Source organism: Gobio gobio (assembly GCF_949357685.1).
Source record: "Gobio gobio genome assembly, chromosome: 15".
Lineage (NCBI taxonomy): Eukaryota > Metazoa > Chordata > Actinopteri > Cypriniformes > Gobionidae > Gobio > Gobio gobio.
This window is the reverse complement of record NC_137108.1, coordinates 2505704-2527522: the sequence shown is the minus strand read 5'-3', so window position 1 is coordinate 2527522 and position 21819 is coordinate 2505704. Positions and strand designations below refer to the sequence as shown.

Here is a 21819-nt window from a genome sequence, read left to right as displayed (position 1 = left end):
GTACATTGACACTTCCAAGATCCATGAAAGGCACTTAAAACGTCGTTACAAAGTCTATCTCACCACAGTGGCTCTACAATAATCATACAATGCGACGACAATAGTTTTTGTGCGCAAAAAAAATCAAAATAACACCTTTATCCAACTTGTTCTCGACTTCCGTGTGCGCCTCCACGACGCATGCGCGAGAATATGACGCAGATCCGGCGTTCGGACATATGACCCAGAAGCGATTTGTTTACGAGCAGAGGAAGACGCGCGTGTCTAAGCTGTTGGATTCTACATTGATCGTGCTTTAGGTCTCGGCGTAGTGCTCAAAATGGAGCTTAAGTGTGTATTTCCTCGATTTCCGAACACCGGCGCTACGTCATATTCTCGCGCATGCGTCGTGGAGGCGCACACGGAAGACAAAAACAAGTTGGATAAAGGTGTTATTTTGATTTTTTTTTGCGCACAAAAACTATTGTCGTCGCATTGTATGATTATTGTAGAGCCACTGTGGTGAGATAGACTTTGTAACGACGTTTTAAGTGCCTTTCATGGATCTTGGAAGTGTCAATGTACTGAATGCCAATGGAGGCCTGTGTGAAGCCTTTCTCAGCCATCAGCTTTCAACTAAAATATCTTCATTTGTGTTCCGAATATGAACGGAGGTCTTACGGGTGTCGAACGACATGAGGGTGAGTAATTAATGACAGAATTTTCATTTTTGGGTGAACTAACCCTTTAACAAACTTTCAGTTTCTAGTTTTTGTTGTTGTAACTTAATAGTCGAACATCAGCTTTGCATAGAGACTTTGACTACCAGTACAATTAGTTTTAGTCTTGCTTTCCTAGGCCTTAAATCACACAGCGTTTAGCGTTAAAACATGACTCCGTTCACCATCAGTTGTGCTTTCAGAGACACATTTGACACTAAACCAAACCTGCATTTTAATTCCAAACCTCCATGAAAACCCAGTGGATTAGAGAAAGAATTGTGTCTAAACTGAACTGAAAGATGTTATAGTACTAGGAAATCCCAGAAACCCATGTTTGTCATCTGAGCGCCCACAATCCTTTGGTGTCTCAGAGCTAGCGCTGTGCATTTTTGTGATACACGCCACCACAAAGAGGGGATTGTTCGGGGAAAGTCTAGATTTCACCTGCTGAAATCACCTTCAAAGTCCGTCTTGCATCTTTGTGACATGCCACATTTTCCACTCCTCCCAGCCTGCCCCAAATACAGATCTCCAGACTCTGTCAATGCAGTGAGTTAATGTTACTGCTGAACAAAGAGCTGGAATATATGAGATGGAGGTGAATTTTGGTTTCTTTGATCCAAATGGCCTGTGAATGGTAATTTGTCAGTAGCATTGCTGAAGCTGGAAGTAACTGCCATTGAGTTTCTTGTAGTATTGTGAAAAGTTTGGATATTTTGTCATTTTTCAGATTTGCAGATGATGTTTACAATCCATTTGGTTTATTACACCTTAAAATATGCATATATTTCATATTTTCATTGGTTTGCCTTGCTTGAGTGCACCAGATACTTGTTTTAAAGGTCTTGAGATATTTTATTTTCAGTGTCTTGTCACAGTTTAGCTCAGTTTAGCATTTTTCGTCTCCCCTAGAGTTAAACAGTTGAGTTTTACCGTCTTCGAATCCATTCAGCCGATCTCCAGGTCTGGTGGTAGCACTTTTAGCATAGCTTAGCATAGATCATTAAATCTGATCAGACAGTTAGCATCTCACTCAAAAATTACCAAAGAGTTTCGATATTTTTCCTATTTAAAACTTGACTCTTCTGTAGTTACATTGTGTACTAAGGCCGACGGAAAATGACCAAAAAAATTTGGCAAGCGTTTCGCACGAATGATTTACATGTTAAGTCAATGCAAAGAAGGTTGTTAACCAATCAGGAGCTTGCTCTAGTGGTGACAACAATGAGGACAAAATCATATGTGTATACCCGGAGCTGTACGATACATCTTCATTCTTTATAGAAACAGGAATAAAAAGGATCTTGCTTGGTAGAAAGTGAGTGAGGAGGTCGGACAGTCTGGTGAGTTGTAAAAAACGCTCTTTACTCAATTTGAGCTCCATATAGGCCTATTGAGACTACAAGCGAGCTAAAGCCAGCAAATTGAGCTTATTCTCTGTATTTTAAAACAATCCATGTCAGCCATTTCACAACGAGACTGGAGCAGAAGCAGCTCCTCCCATGACGCGAATTTGCATCTGTTGTGAAGTGAATTTCACGCGCGTATGAAGCGAATAAACTCAAACTGTTCAAGGGTCCAACTACACGCGAATAGCGCAAGTCGCGTCTGGTGTGAACGCATAGTTAGGTTACGTTTACATGATAATGATTATGCTTAAAACGGAGACATTTTTCCTTTGAGTTTTCCGCGTAAAAACGACACATTGTCAAAAATTATCCCCATTCACACGGATCTGCGAAAACCACTAAAAATGTTGTATTTTTCTGCCAGGCAAAACACTTGTTCTGCCGTAGAACCGTCTACACTACGTCAACAGCGTAAGAATAAAGTTGAACAAATTGTTGAATAAAGTCATTATTTGTGTTTGTTTTTGCGCACTAAAGTATTCTCATCTCTTCAGCACATTGAGGCTGAACCACAGTGTTAATTTCGTTGACGAATAATTTTCATCATAATATTTGTCAATGAGCTTTTTTCACTGACGATAACTAAATAAAAACTAGTGTTGGATGACAAAAACTGGAACGAAAATATTAGAGAGGGACGATTAGGGAAGAGATGGGGTCAGAACTGATGTCCTGTGTCACAGATGAGCACATTTGATCTGAACTGATCTAACCGCTGGAAAACACACGGCCTACAGGCTCACACACCCCCAATCCAGCTCCAGAGCGGCTCACAATCACTGAATAGCGCACGTTTATGCCAGGCAATTGTTTATGAAGTAATGCTGATGAATAATGACGCTATTTACTTTATGATGTTTATATAGTGATATTTTTAGACGGTTGTATCAATGCATATTTGATCTCCCTCATCTGAACTTGAATGAGCTCCTGCAACTGCAATAGTAAAGCGCAGACATTTCAAAATAAGAGTCCCGGTGTATTTCGAGCTTGTTTATAATTAAAAGTCACGCATTATATATTCGTTTTTGCTTACACAATAAACTGTATTTAATTTCATTCCCATTTAATTCATAGTCGGGAGGAAAGACCAGTATTTGACACATATTCAAAAAAGTATCAGGGTTATAATAGTTCACTAAAACCATTAAAAAAATCTTCATTACTTGATCTTAAACTGAAATAAAAAAATAAATAAACAAATTTATTTGAAGCTTTAGCTTAACCTGATATGGCCTACTGACTAAAACAGAAATACAACTTTATAAAAACTATATAGCTGTTTTTAAAAAAACAAACACAAAAGTGAATTGAGCTCTTTCGTGTATTTTTAATGTCAAAAACAAAATGATGTCAAAATGTCAGTTCAAGTGACAGTCGGTTATGTGATGCTTAAATGCTTAATGTATTACAATTGAACTAAACTCATTAGATTTTAGGAGACTAACACTAGACTAAAACTAAAAACAATTCAGGAGACTAAAATATGACTAAAACTAAAAGGCATTTTCAGAGAGCTCATCAGAAATCTCTTCATCTGTGTCTGAAGATGAACGAAGGTCTGACGGGTTTGAGACGACATGAGGAATTAACGACAGGATTTATATTTTTGATTGAACTAACCCTTTATTTAAAGTTTCTTAAGGGTCAAGATCAAATTATCTCCTGCGCTGCATCAAGACACAAGTCGCAGATTATCGTGTGTTAGGTTATTATTCCCTCATGAATAAATCTCTCAACAAGTAAAACTGGCTGTGTCTATATTATGATAGACTACACATCCTTATAATATTATTCCAAATTTACTTTTTAAATCATTATTATTGCCCCTGGTTCACATTAGGAACTCTTGTAATAAAGTAGCAGTGGCTGGGACAGACTTTAAGCATCACCTCCATTTAAAAAGCTGCGATTTAATCCTGTTTACATGAAATCCCGAGCAGGTTTAAGCTCTCTATGACAGTCCAGAATGATCGTCGAGGAACCAAACAATCCGAGATCATGCCAAATCATCAACAATCAGATCCAGCTAACCGAGTTAGACACACGATTCACAAAACTTACTTTAAGCATGTAAACAACACTGTGTTTTTAAGATCATGAGGAACAAATATACCGTCTGGTTATGTATTATTTGAAAAAGGTAATTATTATTGTGGTTATCATTAAAAGGCTGTGAAATCAATCTGAGACCGTGCTTTAACAGAAGTCAAACTGCTATGAATTCAAAACTGTGCATAACTAATAATTTCATAGAGTTGAATACATCATTACAATAATGACACAGCCCATCATCCCAGTTTAGGCACACGATCACCAGACCAATCCCATCAGAGTTTCCACTAATTAGGAAACCTTCCCACTGATGTCACCGGGCCGGAGGAGCAAATAGCAACAGAGAGAGAGAGAGAGAGAGAGAGAGAGAGAGAGAGGAAGGGGTAGAGGATCATATTGGCACACATAACTTCATCCACAGCTGTTAACAACTCCAGTCTAATCCGTGCTTTGCACTGTACAGTGAAGGTAAGCCATACTTCCCAATATAGCGTATGAAGATGTTGTTGATGTGTCTGAGTTTTGGATGGATCTGCTGTAGGTTTAGCTGGAGATGCTGTTGCGTAGTGAAGGTTGCCATGTTTACTCTAGAATTCATCAAGACCCTAATTATGCATATGTAATCTATTTTATAATTAATGGCTATTTATTTGACAGGGTTTTTTTAATTCATCCACACTGTAAAAAACATTTTTCAAAGTTTGGAGTACGTTCTATTTCATAATTTCACCTTTAATTCAATGCCGTTTCATTTTCATGTTTTGTGAAATGTACCATTTTTTACAGTGCATCTACATTTTTTATGCATTTCGCTAACACTGGTTATACTATTTTAAGGTCAAATAAGAACTGAGTAATATTAATTAACTATGTACTTACTATAGGGTTAAGGTTAGAATTTGGGGTTACACTTTATTTTAAGGTGTCATTGTTACAGAATACGTACTTACTATAGGGTTAGGGTTTGCTTTAGGGTTAGTTGTATGTAACTATGCATAAATGTACTGTTATTACTATAGTACGTGCATGTAATGTGTAACTACGTCACCGTAAAATAAAGCGTTACCAACACTTCTATCTAAAACAACTTGGCAAAGAGGAACAAAAGCAATCTTAAATATTAAATAAACACTCTCAAAAGGACATCTTTGTACCTTTTTCATCCTTAAAAGGTGCATATTAGTAGCAATATGTACCTTAAGGTACTGTTTAGGGGTAAAAAAAGGTACAAAGATTTTGCTAGGTACGAAATTTGTACACATTTCTCTGAGAGTGTACAATGGCAGGTTTATTAGACAACTACAGATGAGGAAGCCAGCTATGGAAGAGGAGAAATGCAGACAGGTGGTCGAAGGGATCCAGAACAGGATTGTGCTACTGCGTGATAGAAAGAGAAAGTCATAATTTGGCCGAAGCGATGTTTTCATTCGAGACATGGTTTCCAGGGCAGTTTCCTGAAGGGGTTGTTCACTGCCTCACGGGGAACGGAGTAACAAGCCGTGCTTTGCACTTACGCCCCCAGGGATTCACCCAGAACAAACAAGTTGTTAATTGTGTGAGGGCAAGCGGCCTCGTTGCAAGGGAACATTTGTAACTGTGAGCCCAGGATTTCTGTGATGTAACATTGAAAGAGACCACATCGAGAAGATCCAATCTGTTTCAAAATCACATCCTGTACATGCGCCTGTGGAAACCGAATCCAAACGATTGACATCTATTAGAAGAAAGCGACAGATCAGAGCAGAATATCATCATGTGCCGAGGTCACGGGAGGTTAAGCGTGATCCGCAACGTCAATTATCGCAGGCCACAGTTTGCATAGCTCTCGTGGAAATGGATGCAAACCCTCGACAGATTCGGATAATGATACTCGCCGTCCTGTTTTGTTTTTTTGTTTGCTCGACTCATTAAACATGTCGGATTGAATGAGCCAACATCCATAAACATATTGCATCATATCGAAATGATAAACATGATTTCATGCCTTCAGATGGTGTTGGGAGAAATCAAGATGAAGAGGTCTTCGAAAACAGGTTTGTCATTATTTCATGTTATGGTATGTAAATAGATTTAACATGGCAATTGTAATCGGTACAAATCATATTCTTTATGAAGCTCTGTGTAAATCGTATATATATTAGAAATTCGTTCTGCTCGTGCTTCTGTTTTTCCATGCATTTCTCGGCTGGGCAAGTTACTTTAACCACATGCAAAATACAGTAAATGCTCTAGTTGTCATATGTTCTGTCCTTCATCTGTTTGTCCAACAGGCTTCCTGTTTTTTCTATTATTGCAAATGAGTCTGCTCTCTAAAGTGTGGCCACAGAGTACCACAATCGCAACGACAGCACCTGACACGACGGCTCAAACTACAAACAGTACATACATGAATACTACGAGCACTTCTTCTGTCAATAACACTGTTTCTTTCGTGTGTGGTTGCGATGTTTGACTTGTTTATTTGTTATATTTTCAGATAATACATTATCATCAACAGTAAATCCCACTACGGTGAGTGTAGTAATATTTGTGTAAGAATTTCACTTTATATTAAAGTGCCCATATTATGCTATTTTAACGGCTCCTAATGTTGTTTTGGAGTCTAGTACAATAGTTCCACATGCATTCGAGGTCAAACACACTTTCATTTTCTCATAATATCCACTGAAGCATCAGGGGCCTTAATTATAAAATTTTCCGTAGATTTCCTATAAGTGTGTGTACGCATAACAGATTTAACCAGAAACCATGTGTACATTAGAACCTGTGCAAAATTCCCTTTATAAACCCAGTCAGCGGAAGATTGTGCGTACGTGCATCTCCATCCCATCTCCTCCCAGAAATATCCACATATGGAGCTTACAACGCCTAGTTTTACCATAGAGACAGAGTGCATTTAGGCCACGCCCACACCGCTCCCCCGTTGGGCGTGGTCTTCAGATTATGACGCGTGTCGCTCTGTCTCTATGCATATCCTCATCTGCATATATCATTTGGATATGCATATTCATCCACGTGATGTTCAACGGTACAAGACATTAGGAAAATATGAGATACAAATGCGCTAAAAATCCTTCAGTAGCCTATCCTTGCCTTGTTTTTGAAGAAATAAATCAAAATAGTGTTTCTTAGTCTTTTCCACTGGCCAAATAGTATTTTTAATTGCTTTATATTTTTAGTGGAAACACTACATTTAGAAAAATATTGATAATTATTTGTGTCAAAAAGTTCTGCTATTATCATACGTCAAGTCTTGAACATTGGGGTGTTTTTTTTGCGGTGGGTTGGTATTTTTTATTTAAATAAATTGAATAATTAAATGATTAAAAGAGATTTAATGGAATGAAGAAATAGGAATGGTAAAACGTTGTTCTAGGTCTAATTATAGCCTATATAGTTGTGAAGAAATCCATTTAAATGATGTTTTATTAACAAGGTTTGAGAGAAGCACGTTCAGATAATTGACACAGGCGGAGAGCACTCAGCTAATCAACACTAGAGGTGTATATATACGCAGCAGTCCTACCTGCGTTTGTTGACAGTTATCAGCAACCCTCCACCATCCCTTCTCCACACTTTTTACTCTAAACCACTTACATATATTTGGGCCTAAATCTGAGCTCAAAGCCCTCCCCCCGGACAGCACACCAAATACGCATTAAATTACTCTCTATAAATTATATGTAAGTGCAAACTCGTGAAACTCTTTGCAGGTTTTTTTTTTTTTTAATGCACACATTTATTCTTGTTTGCATGTCTAATATATCAAAAATGTAAAAACGTTTTGGGTTTCGTCACATAATTTATATTATTGCATATTTTCAATTAAAAATGGCGAAATTACATTTAAAAAGTTGAGTAGTTTTCATAACTGCATGTTACTGTGGGTCGTTAAACATATCTATCGGTAAAACCGTTGTCAAATATTAAATGTTTATCTACTTATATCTAGCCACGCACGCACTCTTTCACTGTAAACACTAAAAGTGTCGCGTTTGAATTCACACTCATCTTCAGTGAACGTTAAGCCCCGCCTTCTTTGATCTTATTGGCCATCATTTTGACATTGACGAGCACTGGTAATATATGTTTTTATTACCTTAGAATGAGCGTTTCTATCTGCACACACTGTGCGTCCCCTTACAGCAAAATTGCCATTTTGCGCCGCCATGTTTCTACAGTAGCCCTAAACGGACAAACTTCTCTAGAGAGCTAGTCACTCTCTGCTGTCTCGGGTGTAATTTTTGTCCTGTGTCGGCCACCGTAGCTTCTCTATGTGCTTCCAAAGGAAGGGGAGAGCAGTTGCAATTTTCAAATACACCTCTAGAGGCCGCTAAAATTGACACACTGCACCTTTAAAGTGGTTTTCCTTCAGATCTGCGTCAGTCCCTCAGCTTCCCCATCAGTGTCGCCAAACTGCTCTGTCTCCAAAATGTCCGTACGCATGGCTCAAAATTGCGTACAGGTGTGCAGATGTTCACGTCAAGTTTGTTTTTTTATAAATCACAACTTTTGCGCTGTATGTGGAGTACGCCTCTTTCAGGGCCTGTTTTGTGCTGACGCAGTGGTAATAAATGAGGCCCTAGCTCTTTTCTCTCAGTGTCTGAAACGGTTCGTTTGAAGATTCAACCTCTCTAAACCCCGCCTCTCTGAGAGCTGCCCTGCTGTGATTGGTCAGAAAGCAAACACTCATTATCATATCTGAATCTCAGTGATATGAACAGTACCAATTGTGTGGGTTTGACCGTCTCAATCTCAGCAGAAAACAGCATCTTCTCCACCCGAACAACACCAACCAGACTCTTCCATTCTCAGACACAACTACAGTGTTTGAGGGCGGGTCAAAGAGACGCTGTTCAGCCAATCAACAACAGAGGCTGGCATTATGCAAATTAGCTACAAACCTCTGCAGGTTCGCAGGAAGTGAGACGGAATGACTTCAGTTCAGAATCGCCTCTTTCTTTATAGGAGACAATAACTCCATCTTTGAAACTTTGCAGAAACTTTTACATTCACAAACAGCTCTATTACACAAAAAACATAATACAGGAATTGTAAGTGTATTTAACTAATATGTACATTTACAGTGCAATTAATGTGTAAATACTTGTTTTAACATTGCACTTATATTTAAAAAACATCATCCATCCATTTGCCCTTAAACTTACCCATATAGCACCTGTCCTAGCCTGACCTGTATCCACCTCAACAGCAGCTTAAATGCTTACAATGTAGGAATTTAATTGTAACTTTATTCCTCCCTAAAAGGTGTCCTGTCCAGCATTTGATTGCACTACAGATTGTTCCTTCCAGCTCACGAATGTGACGGCGAATCCCTGCCCATCCAACTCTGGTTTCTGTGAGGTCAGTCCACCCTTTGCCAATTTCAGATGGGATCCTCCAGTGGAAATTGAATAATGCAAATCAAGTGCTCATGAACCTGTAATGATTTAGAGTTGCATCTTGCTCTGTTGTGCTTCAGGTAATGAAACGGGACACAAGTTACTCTGTCGGCTGCAGTGAATCATGTCACATGTCCTGCGGGAACACGACTACCGGTAATTGCTCCTGGATATGTTGCAACACCACCAACTGCATCAACGACACTGTGCTTGCCTTGAACAATTTAGTCAGTACAACAGGTAACGTCAAACTATATGTCTTATTATATCAATTATATGTGAGTGGTAACCTTTGAATATTGACTGTTTCATTACTGCCATCTTGTCATCAATAGTTGCAACAACATCCGCTACCAATGCAACAACATCCACTACCAATGCAACAACATCCACTACCAATGCAACTACCACAATGGCCATGGTTCCAGTCACCCAAGTAAACAATGTAAGAACACACATAGCCATCTGTCACTGTTGGCACAATTAAACATGTCCTGCCAGTTTCTGACTTTAGTTCTGCTATTATCATACGTCAAGTCTTGAACATTGGGGTGTTTTTTTGGCGGTGGGTTGGTATTTTTATTTAAATAAATTGAATAATGAAATGATTAAAAGGGATTTAAGGGAATAAAGAAGAAATAGGAATGGTAAAACATTGTTTTAGGTGTAATTATAGCCTACATAGTTGTGAAGTAATCCATCTAAACTCTTTGCAAATAATTTGTTTTTTAAATGCACACATTTATTCTTGTGTGCATGTCTAATATGTCAAAAATGTAAAAAACGTTTTGTGTTTCGTCACATTCGGTTATAAACTACATAATGTAAGACTTCGCAATGAATTAATGAGATAACCAGGCTTATATAGGGTGAGGTGAACAGGGTAATAAGACACAGGTGGATGTAATCAATGTGTGCTGATGAGTCTGGGCAAAGGATTATGGGAGATGTAGTTCTTGATGGAGTGACAGTCCGGGGTGGACTGCCCTCTGGTGGTAACCACGGCCTCTCACACTGGTGAATTGTGACATATCAAAGGAGTGGCTTCCAGACACTCCTAAATTGTCCAGGAGGGAGGTGGAGGGGAGGCGGAACCTGGAGACTGAGGCAGAGCCGAAGGCCAGGACGGAACAGGCTGAACAGATGACCAGGGTGGTGCGGGCAAGGCAGGCAGCCAGGGTGGAGAAGACTGGGCAGATGACCAGGGCGGAGCAGACGACCACCAAAGCAGCGCAGATGGTCTTGAAGAACCCCACGGCAGAGCAGACTGAGCAGGTGGCCCAGTCTGGACTCTCTGGACTCGGAACAGGGGTTGGAGTCCTCTCTGGACTCGGAACAGGGGTTGGAGTCCTCTCTGGACTCGGAACAGGGGTCGGAGTCCTCTCTGGACTCGGAACAGGGGTCGGAGTCCTCTCTGGATTCGGAACAGGGGTCGGAGTCCTCTCTGGACTCGGAACAGGGGTCGGAGTCCTCTCTGGACTCGGAACAGGGGTCGGAGTCCTCTCTGGATTCGGAACAGGGGTCGGAGTCCTCTCTGGATTCGGAACAGGGGTCGGAGTCCTCTCTGGACTCGGAACAGGGGTCGGAGTCCTCTCTGGACTCGGAACAGGGGTCGGAGTCCTCTCTGGATTCGGAACAGGGGTCGGAGTCCTCTCTGGATTCGGAACAGGGGTCGGAGTCCTCTCTGGACTCGGAACAGGGGTCGGAGTCCTCTCTGGACTCGGAACAGGGGTCGGAGTCCTCTCTGGATTCGGAACAGGGGTCGGAGTCCTCTCTGGATTCAGAACAGGGGTCGGAGTCCTCTCTGGACTCGGAACAGGGGTCGGAGTCCTCTCTGGACTCGGAACAGGGGTCGGAGTCCTCTCTGGACTCGGAACAGGGGTCAGAGTCCTCTCTGGACTCGGAACAGGGGTCGGAGTCCTCTCTGGGCTCGGAACAGGGGTCGGAGTCCTCTCTGGACTCGGAACAGGGGTCGGAGTCCTCTCTGGATTCGGAACAGGGGTCGGAGTCCTCTCTGGACTCGGAACAGGGGTCGGAGTGCCTCTCTGGACTCGGAACAGGGGTCGGAGTCCTCTCTGGATTCGGAACAGGGGTCGGAGTCCTCTCTGGACTCGGAACAGGGGTCGGAGTCCTCTCCGGATTCGGAACAGGGGTCGGAGTCCTCTCTGGATTCTGAACAGGGGTCGGAGTCCTATTTGAATTCTGAACAGGGGTCGGAGTCCTCTCTGGACTCATGACAGGGGTCGGAGTCCTCTCTGGATTCGGAACAGGGGTCGGAGTCCTCTCTGGATTCGGAACAGGGGTCGGAGTCCTCTCTGGATTCGGAACAGGGGTCGGAGTCCTCTCTGGACTCATGACAGGGGTCGGAGTCCTATTTGAATTCTGAACAGGGGTTGGAGTCCTCTCTGGACTCATGACAGGGGTCGGAGTCCTCTCTGGATTCGGAACAGGGGTCGGAGTCCTCTCTGGACTCGGAACAGGGGTCGGAGTCCTCTCTGGACTCGTGACAGGGGTCGGAGTCCTCTCTGGACTCGTGACAGGGCTCAGAGTCCTCTCTGGATTCGGAACAGGGGTCGGAGTCCTCTCTGGACTCGGAACAGGGGTCGGAGTCCTCTCTGGACTCGGAACAGGGGTCGGAGTCCTCTCTGGACTCGGGACAGGGGTCGGAGTCCTCTCTGGATTCGGAACAGGGGTCGGAGTCCTCTCTGGATTCGGAACAGGGGTCGGAGTCCTCTCTGGACTCATGACAGGGGTCGGAGTCCTCTCTGGATTCGGAACAGGGGTCGGAGTCCTCTCTGGACTCATGACAGGGGTCGGAGTCCTCTCTGGATTCGGAACAGGGGTCGGAGTCCTCTCTGGACTCGGAACAGGGGTCGGAGTCCTCTCTGGACTCGTGACAGGGGTCGGAGTCCTCTCTGGACTCGTGACAGGGGTCAGAGTCCTCTCTGGATTCGGAACAGGGGTCGGAGTCCTCTCTGGACTCGGAACAGGGGTCAGATTCCTCTCTGGATTCGGAACAGGGGTCGGAGTCCTCTCTGGACTCGGGACAGGGGTCGGAGTCCTCTCTGGATACGGAACAGGGGTCGGAGTCCTCTCTGGATTCGGAACAGGGGTCGGAGTCCTCTCTGGATTCGGAACAGGGGTCAGAGTCCTCTCTGGATTCGGAACAGGGGTCGGAGTCCTCTCTGGACTTGGAACAGGGGTCGGAGTCCTCTCTGGACTCGTGACAGGGCTCAGAGTCCTCTCTGGATTCGGAACAGGGGTCGGAGTCCTCTCTGGACTCGGAACAGGGGTCGGAGTCCTCTCTGGACTCGGAACAGGGGTCGGAGTCCTCTCTGGACTCGGGACAGGGGTCGGAGTCCTCTCTGGATTCGGAACAGGGGTCGGAGTCCTCTCTGGATTCGGAACAGGGGTCGGAGTCCTCTCTGGACTCATGACAGGGGTCGGAGTCCTCTCTGGATTCGGAACAGGGGTCGGAGTCCTCTCTGGACTCATGACAGGGGTCGGAGTCCTCTCTGGATTCGGAACAGGGGTCGGAGTCCTCTCTGGACTCGGAACAGGGGTCGGAGTCCTCTCTGGACTCGTGACAGGGGTCGGAGTCCTCTCTGGACTCTTGACAGGGGTCAGAGTCTTCTCTGGATTCGGAACAGGGGTCGGAGTCCTCTCTGGACTCGGAACAGGGGTCAGATTCCTCTCTGGATTCGGAACAGGGGTCGGAGTCCTCTCTGGACTCGGGACAGGGGTCGGAGTCCTCTCTGGATACGGAACAGGGGTCGGAGTCCTCTCTGGATTCGGAACAGGGGTCGGAGTCCTCTCTGGATTCGGAACAGGGGTCAGAGTCCTCTCTGGATTCGGAACAGGGGTCGGAGTCCTCTCTGGACTTGGAACAGGGGTCGGAGTCCTCTCTGGACTCGTGACAGGGGTCGGAGTCCCCTCTGGACTCGTGACAGGGGTCGGAGTCCTCTCTGGATTCGGGACAGGGGTCGGAGTCCTCTCTGGACTCGGAACAGGGGTCGGAGTCCTCTCTGGACTCATGACAGGGGTCGGAGTCCTCTCTGGATTCGGAACAGGGGTCGGAGTCCTCTCTGGACTCGGAACAGGGGTCAGATTCCTCTCTGGATTCGGAACAGGGGTCGGAGTCCTCTCTGGACTCGGGACAGGGGTCGGAGTCCTCTCTGGATTCGGAACAGGGGTCGGAGTCCTCTCTGGATTCGGAACAGGGGTCGGAGTCCTCTCTGGATTCGGAACAGGGGTCAGAGTCCTCTCTGGATTCGGAACAGGGGTCGGAGTCCTCTCTGGACTCGGAACAGGGGTCGGAGTGCCTCTCTGGACTCGGAACAGGGGTCGGAGTCCTCTCTGGATTCGGAACAGGGGTCGGAGTCCTCTCTGGACTCGGAACAGGGGTCGGAGTCCTCTCTGGATTCGGAACAGGGGTCGGAGTCCTCTCTGGATTCGGAACAGGGGTCGGAGTCCTCTCTGGACTCATGACAGGGGTCGGAGTCCTCTCTGGATTCGGAACAGGGGTCGGAGTCCTCTCTGGACTCATGACAGGGGTCGGAGTCCTCTCTGGATTCGGAACAGGGGTCGGAGTCCTCTCTGGACTCGGAACAGGGGTCGGAGTCCTCTCTGGACTCGTGACAGGGGTCGGAGTCCTCTCTGGACTCTTGACAGGGGTCAGAGTCTTCTCTGGATTCGGAACAGGGGTCGGAGTCCTCTCTGGACTCGGAACAGGGGTCAGATTCCTCTCTGGATTCGGAACAGGGGTCGGAGTCCTCTCTGGACTCGGGACAGGGGTCGGAGTCCTCTCTGGATACGGAACAGGGGTCGGAGTCCTCTCTGGATTCGGAACAGGGGTCGGAGTCCTCTCTGGATTCGGAACAGGGGTCAGAGTCCTCTCTGGATTCGGAACAGGGGTCGGAGTCCTCTCTGGACTTGGAACAGGGGTCGGAGTCCTCTCTGGACTCGTGACAGGGGTCGGAGTCCCCTCTGGACTCGTGACAGGGGTCGGAGTCCTCTCTGGATTCGGGACAGGGGTCGGAGTCCTCTCTGGACTCGGAACAGGGGTCGGAGTCCTCTCTGGACTCATGACAGGGGTCGGAGTCCTCTCTGGATTCGGAACAGGGGTCGGAGTCCTCTCTGGACTCGGAACAGGGGTCAGATTCCTCTCTGGATTCGGAACAGGGGTCGGAGTCCTCTCTGGACTCGGGACAGGGGTCGGAGTCCTCTCTGGATTCGGAACAGGGGTCGGAGTCCTCTCTGGATTCGGAACAGGGGTCGGAGTCCTCTCTGGATTCGGAACAGGGGTCAGAGTCCTCTCTGGATTCGGAACAGGGGTCGGAGTCCTCTCTGGACTCGGAACAGGGGTCGGAGTGCCTCTCTGGACTCGGAACAGGGGTCGGAGTCCTCTCTGGATTCGGAACAGGGGTCGGAGTCCTCTCTGGAATTGGAACAGGGGTCGGAGTCCTCTCTGGATTCGGAACAGGGGTCGGAGTCCTCTCTGGATTCTGAACAGGGGTCGGAGTCCTATTTGAATTCTGAACAGGGGTCGGAGTCCTCTCTGGACTCATGACAGGGGTCGGAGTCCTCTCTGGATTCGGAACAGGGGTCGGAGTCCTCTCTGGATTCGGAACAGGGGTCGGAGTCCTCTCTGGATTCGGAACAGGGGTCGGAGTCCTCTCTGGACTCATGACAGGGGTCGGAGTCCTATTTGAATTCTGAACAGGGGTTGGAGTCCTCTCTGGACTCATGACAGGGGTCGGAGTCCTCTCTGGATTCGGAACAGGGGTCGGAGTCCTCTCTGGACTCGGAACAGGGGTCGGAGTCCTCTCTGGACTCGTGACAGGGGTCGGAGTCCTCTCTGGACTCGTGACAGGGGTCAGAGTCCTCTCTGGATTCGGAACAGGGGTCGGAGTCCTCTCTGGACTCGGAATAGGGGTCGGAGTCCTCTCTGGACTCGGAACAGGGGTCGGAGTCCTCTCTGGACTCGGGACAGGGGTCGGAGTCCTCTCTGGATTCGGAACAGGGGTCGGAGTCCTCTCTGGATTCGGAACAGGGGTCGGAGTCCTCTCTGGACTCATGACAGGGGTCGGAGTCCTCTCTGGATTCGGAACAGGGGTCGGAGTCCTCTCTGGACTCATGACAGGGGTCGGAGTCCTCTCTGGATTCGGAACAGGGGTCGGAGTCCTCTCTGGACTCGGAACAGGGGTCGGAGTCCTCTCTGGACTCGTGACAGGGGTCGGAGTCCTCTCTGGACTCGTGACAGGGGTCAGAGTCCTCTCTGGATTCGGAACAGGGGTCGGAGTCCTCTCTGGACTCGGAACAGGGGTCAGATTCCTCTCTGGATTCGGAACAGGGGTCGGAGTCCTCTCTGGACTCGGGACAGGGGTCGGAGTCCTCTCTGGATTCGGAACAGGGGTCGGAGTCCTCTCTGGATTCGGAACAGGGGTCGGAGTCCTCTCTGGATTCGGAACAGGGGTCAGAGTCCTCTCTGGATTCGGAACAGGGGTCGGAGTCCTCTCTGGACTTGGAACAGGGGTCGGAGTCCTCTATGGACTCGTGACAGGGGTCGGAGTCCCCTCTGGACTCGTGACAGGGGTCGGAGTCCTCTCTGGATTCGGGACAGGGGTCGGAGTCCTCTCTGGACTCGGAACAGGGGTCGGAGTCCTCTCTGGACTCATGACAGGGGTCGGAGTCCTCTCTGGATTCGGAACAGGGGTCGGAGTCCTCTCTGGACTCGGAACAGGGGTCAGATTCCTCTCTGGATTCGGAACAGGGGTCGGAGTCCTCTCTGGACTCGGGACAGGGGTCGGAGTCCTCTCTGGATTCGGAACAGGGGTCGGAGTCCTCTCTGGATTCGGAACAGGGGTCGGAGTCCTCTCTGGATTCGGAACAGGGGTCAGAGTCCTCTCTGGATTCGGAACAGGGGTCGGAGTCCTCTCTGGACTCGGAACAGGGGTCGGAGTACTCTCTGGACTCGTGACAGGGGTCGGAGTCCTCTCTGGATTCGGGACAGGGGTCGGAGTCCTCTCTGGACTCGGAACAGGGGTCGGAGTCCTCTCTGGACTCGTGACAGGGGTCGGAGTCCCCCCTGGACTCGTGACAGGGGTCGGAGTCCCCTCTGGACTCGTGACAGGGGTCGGAGTCCTCTCTGGACTCGTGACGGGGGTCGGAGTCCTCTCTGGACTCGTGACAGGGGTCGGAGTCCTCTCTGGACTCGTGACAGGGGTCGGAGTCCCCTCTGGACTCGTGACAGGGGTCGGAGTCCTCTCTGGACTCGTGACAGGGGTCGGAGTCCTCTCTGGACTCGTGACAGGGGTCGGAGTCCTCTCTGGATTCGGGACAGGGGTCGGAGTCCTCTCTGGACTCGTGACAGGGGTCGGAGTCCCCTCTGGACTCGTGACAGGGGTCGGAGTCCTCTCTGGATTCGGAACAGGGGTCGGAGTCCTCTCTGGACTCGTGACAGGGGTCGGAGTCCCCTCTGGACTCGTGACAGGGGTCGGAGTCCTCTCTGGACTCATGACAGGGGTCGGAGTCCTCTCTGGACTCGTGACAGGGGTCGGAGTCCTCTCCGAACTCGTGACAGGGGTCGGAGTCCTCTCCGGACTCGTGACAGGGGTCGGAGTCCTCTCTGGACTCGTGACAGGGGTCGGAGTCCTCTCCGGACTCGGAGTCCTCTCTGGACTTGTGACAGGGGTCGGAGTCCTCTCTGGACTCGTGGCAGGGGTCTGATTCCTCTCTGGACTCGGGACAGGGGTCGGAGTCCCCTCTGGACTCGTGACAGGGCTCGGAGTCCTCTCTGGACTCATGACAGGGTCTGATTCCTCTCTGGACTCGGGACAGGGGTCGGAGTCCTGTCCGGACTCGTGACAGGGGTCAGAGTCCTCTCTGGACTCGTGACAGGGGTCGGAGTCCTCTCTGGACTCGTGACAGGGGTCTGATTCCTCTCTGGACTCGTGACAGGGGTCGGAGTCCCCTCTGGACTCGTGACAGGGGTCGGAGTCCTCTCTGGATTCGGAACAGGGGTCGGAGTCCTCTCTGGACTCATGACAGGGGTCGGAGTCCTCTCTGGACTCGTGACAGGGGTCGGAGTCCTCTCTGGACTCGTGACAGGGGTCGGAGTCCTCTCTGGACTCGTGACAGGGGTCGGAGTCCTCTCCGGACTCGTGACAGGGGTCGGAGTCCTCTCTGGACTCGTGACAGGGGTCGGAGTCCTCTCTGGACTCGTGACAGGCGTCGGAGTCCTCTCCGGACTCGTGACAGGGGTCGGAGTCCTCTCCGGACTCGTGACAGGGGTCGGAGTCCTCTCCGGACTCGTGACAGGGGTCGGAGTCCTCTCCGGACTCGTGACAGGGGTCGGAGTCCTCTCCGGACTCGTGACAGGGGTCGGAGTCCTCTCCGGACTCGTGACAGGGGTCGGAGTCCTCTCCGGACTCGTGACAGGGGTCGGAGTCCTCTCCGGACTCGTGACAGGGGTCGGAGTCCTCTCCGGACTCGTGACAGGGGTCGGAGTCCTCTCCGGACTCGTGACAGGGGTCGGAGTCCTCTCCGGACTCGTGACAGGGGTCGGAGTCCTCTCCGGACTCGTGACAGGGGTCGGAGTCCTCTCCGGACTCGTGACAGGGGTCGGAGTCCTCTCCGGACTCGTGACAGGGGTCGGAGTCCTCTCTGGACTAGTGACAGGGGTCGGAGTCCTCTCCGGACTCGGAGTCCTCTCTGGACTCGTGACAGGGGTCAGAGTCCTCTCCGTACTCGTGACAGGGGTCGGAGTCCTCTCTGGACTCGTGACAGGGGTCGGAGTCCTCTCTGGACTCGTGACAGGGGTCTGATTCCTCTCTGGACTCGGGACAGGGGTCGGAGTCCCCTCTGGACTCGTGACAGGGGTCGGAGTCCCCTCTGGACTCATGACAGGGTCTGATTCCTCTCTGGACTCGGGACAGGGGTCGGAGTCCTCTCTGGACTCGTGACAGGGGTCGGAGTCCCCTCTGGACTCGCGACAGGGGTCGGAGTCCCCTCTGGACTCGCGACAGGGGTCGAAGTCCTCTCTGGACTCGTGACAGGGGTCGGAGTCCCCTCTGGACTCGCGACAGGGGTCGGAGTCCTCTCTGGACTCGTGACAGGGGTCGGAGCCCTCTCTGGACGCTGGTCAGTGGCTGGAGCCATCGCAAGGCAATGCACCTCGGCAGCTCTGGAAACTCCTCCAGGACGACCGTGGGCTGCTCAGGAATAACCTCCGAAGTTCTGAAGGAAGCCCTGTGCTCCTCCAAAGCACGCAAGACCACCACCGCATAAAACCCCTGCACAGCCCTCCTGGCCATGTCAGGTCTCGGGACCACCGGACTCGGGACCACTGGACTCGAAACCACTGGACTCGAAACAGGAAATGCCACTGGGGTCTGGACGGAGACCAGGACGGGGCTAGACTCTGGAATGGCGGCCATGATGGGACTGCTGCATTCGTCCTCTGCGAGGGCATAATCAAGGAACTCGTTCAGGGACCCTCGAGGACCATCACGGACAAGTTTGGTTTGTAACGGTTTATTGAGTCCATGGCAAAAAAAGTAAATCAACATGAAGTCCGGGAGGTTGGTGATGTTTGCAATGTTCAGAAAGTCTCTGATGTGGTCCTCGAGTGAGTGAGTTCCTTGGACGAGACATACTACTGGATCCATGCTTGGCGAAGACTTCTGTAACGTACTGCTCTGAGACTCAAAGGTTGAGGATTCAAATGCAGCTTTATTGAAGGGTAATCCACAATCGTAGTAAAAAACAGGCAAAAGGTCATAGACAGGCAAGCAGTCCAAACAAGCAAACAAGACAGGAGAGATAGCAAAAAAGTAATCCACAGAACGGGCAAGTAATCCAAAACCAAGAGACAAGAACCCAGGGAAACCGCTCAGAAATGCAGTGATACAACTAACAAGACTTCGCAATGAATGAATGAGATAACCAGGCTTATATAGGGTGAGGTGAACAGGGTAATGAGACACAGGTGGATGTAACCAATGAGTGCAGATTAGTCCGGGCAAAGGATTATGGGAGATGTAGTCCTTGATGGAGTGACAGTCCGGGGTGGAGTGCCCTAGGTGGTAACCACGGGCACTCACAATGGTGAATTGTGACAGTCGGCCACCGTAGCTTCTCTATGTGCTCAAAGGGGAGGGGTGAGCGGTGCATGATGCAATTCACAACCTCACCACTAGATGCCGCTAAAATTGACACACTGCACCTTTAAAGTGGTTTTCCTTCAGATCTGCGTAAGTCCCTCAGCTCACCATTGGTGTCGCCAAACTGCTTTGTCTCCAAAATGTCCGTACGCATGGCTCAAAGATTGCGTACAGGTGTGCAAATGTTCACATCAAGTTTGTTTTGTATAAATCATAAGATTCAAGGAGCGTTCCGTTCGACCGTAAGTGGACTGCGAAGTGAACTTCAGAGGGTATTCCGCCATCTTAAGTGAGATTCCAATCCAAAGGGAGCGAACATGTTCAGTCCGAAGGGCACTGCGAACGGCGCAGGGAAGAAGGGAACATCGATACATCACTTCACAGGAAGTAGAGAGTGAAAATCACCCACATGTCTCTGCGCGTCGGCGTCGCGTGCATCACCTGTCTGAACTAATGATGGTGCAGAGCTGTTGGTTGGAAGAGTTTTTAAACCGCTCTGCGATTAAGGAGTTTACATATGCATTTGAACATTCATAGTTATTATACAATTTAGAGTATTTATGAATGGTTATGGCAATAACTGTTACATTTGTATATTATATTTTATGAATATGTAAACAAATTAAAAGTGTTGAGAAGCACCTGAGGGCTGTCATGTTTTATATTTTACTTTTTTTACCTCAGGAATGTTTACTGTGCAGCTGCACTTGGGAAAGAAAGCGCATGAGATGAGACGCTACAAAGACCATTAAGAATAGCCTACAAAAATAGTTAACCAAATCAAAGTATTTTCATATTGAATGACAGGTGCAGCTTCAAATCTGTTCATAGTCAATACAGGTTATAAGTAAACTAATAAAACTAATGGACAATGTTTTGATTATATGTTTTAGATAGCCTATACTGTGTGTTTTGTAAATGTATATGCTTATTATATGGTTTTCAATTTGAACGTAAAGTAAATTACAATATTAATTTATGTTAGGCTATATCATTATCTGCACCCATCGTTGCATTTCTTTGATGACGATGGCGGTCACGACCAGAGTGTCCTTGAGCAAGGCACTTTACTCCACGTTGCTCCAGGGGGATTGTCTCTGTAATAAGGGCGCTGTAAGTAGCTTTGGATAAAAGCGTCTGCCAAATGCATAAATGTAAATGTAAATCTTCTCCAGACGAACAACATGAACCAGACTCTTCCAGTCTCAAACACAACTACAGTGTTTGAGGGCGGGGCAAAGCAGACACTGTTCAGCCAATCAACAACAGAGGCTGGTGTTATGCAAATTAGCTACAAATCTACGGAGGTTCAGAAGGAAGTGAGACTGAATGAATGTTTTATAGGAGACAATAACTTTGCAGAAACTTTTACATTCACAAACAGCTCTGTTACAAAAAAAAACATAATACGGGAATTTTAAGTGTTTTTAACTAAAATGTACTAACATTTACAGTGCAATTAATGTGTAAATACAAGTTTTAATATTGCACTTATATTTAAAAAACATCATCCATCCATTTGCCCTTTACTTTTAAACTTACCCATATAGCACCTGTCCTAGCCTGACCCGTATCCACCTCAACAGCAGCTTAAATGCTTACAATGTAGGAATTTAATTGTAACTTTATTCCTCCCTAAAAGGTGTCCTGTCCAGCATTTGATTGCACTACAGATTGTCCCGTCCAGTTCATGAATGCCTGCCTACCCAACTCTAGTTTCTGTGAGGTCAGTCCACCGTGTGCCAATTTCAGATGGGATCCTCCAGTGGAAATTGAATCATGCAAATCATGTGCTCATGAACCTGTAATGATTTAAAGTTGCATCTTGCTCTGTTGTGCTTCAGGTAATGAAACAGGGTAGCACAAGTTACTCTGTCAACTGCAGTGCCCCATGTGGCACGTCCTGCGGGAACACGGCTACCGGTAATTGCTCCTGGAAATGTTGCAACACCACCAACTGCATCAACGGCACTATGCTTGTCTTGAACAATTTAGTCAGTACAACAGGTAACCTCAAACTATGTATTATTATCTCAAATATATGTGAGTGGTAACCTTTGAATATTGACTGTTTTATTACTGCCATCTT

The 21819-nt window shown here is 47.8% G+C and overlaps 1 protein-coding gene across 1 annotated transcript in view; it reads left to right on the top strand.

The window, feature by feature from the left end:
* The first annotated feature begins 4564 nt into the window (after window positions 1-4564).
* The window catches only part of LOC307138379 (uncharacterized protein), a 28569-nt gene continuing 11314 nt past the window's right edge, over window positions 4565-21819 (top strand). The window contains exons 1-9 of the mRNA XM_079836652.1: window positions 4565-4633; window positions 6156-6198; window positions 6436-6543; window positions 6642-6676; window positions 9434-9529; window positions 9648-9807; window positions 9903-10012; window positions 21373-21456; window positions 21575-21737. Of these exons, the coding sequence (XP_079692778.1) occupies window positions 6156-6198; window positions 6436-6543; window positions 6642-6676; window positions 9434-9529; window positions 9648-9807; window positions 9903-10012; window positions 21373-21456; window positions 21575-21737 (799 nt within the window). The 5' untranslated portion in view covers window positions 4565-4633. The remainder of the gene's footprint in view (window positions 4634-6155; window positions 6199-6435; window positions 6544-6641; window positions 6677-9433; window positions 9530-9647; window positions 9808-9902; window positions 10013-21372; window positions 21457-21574; window positions 21738-21819) is intronic.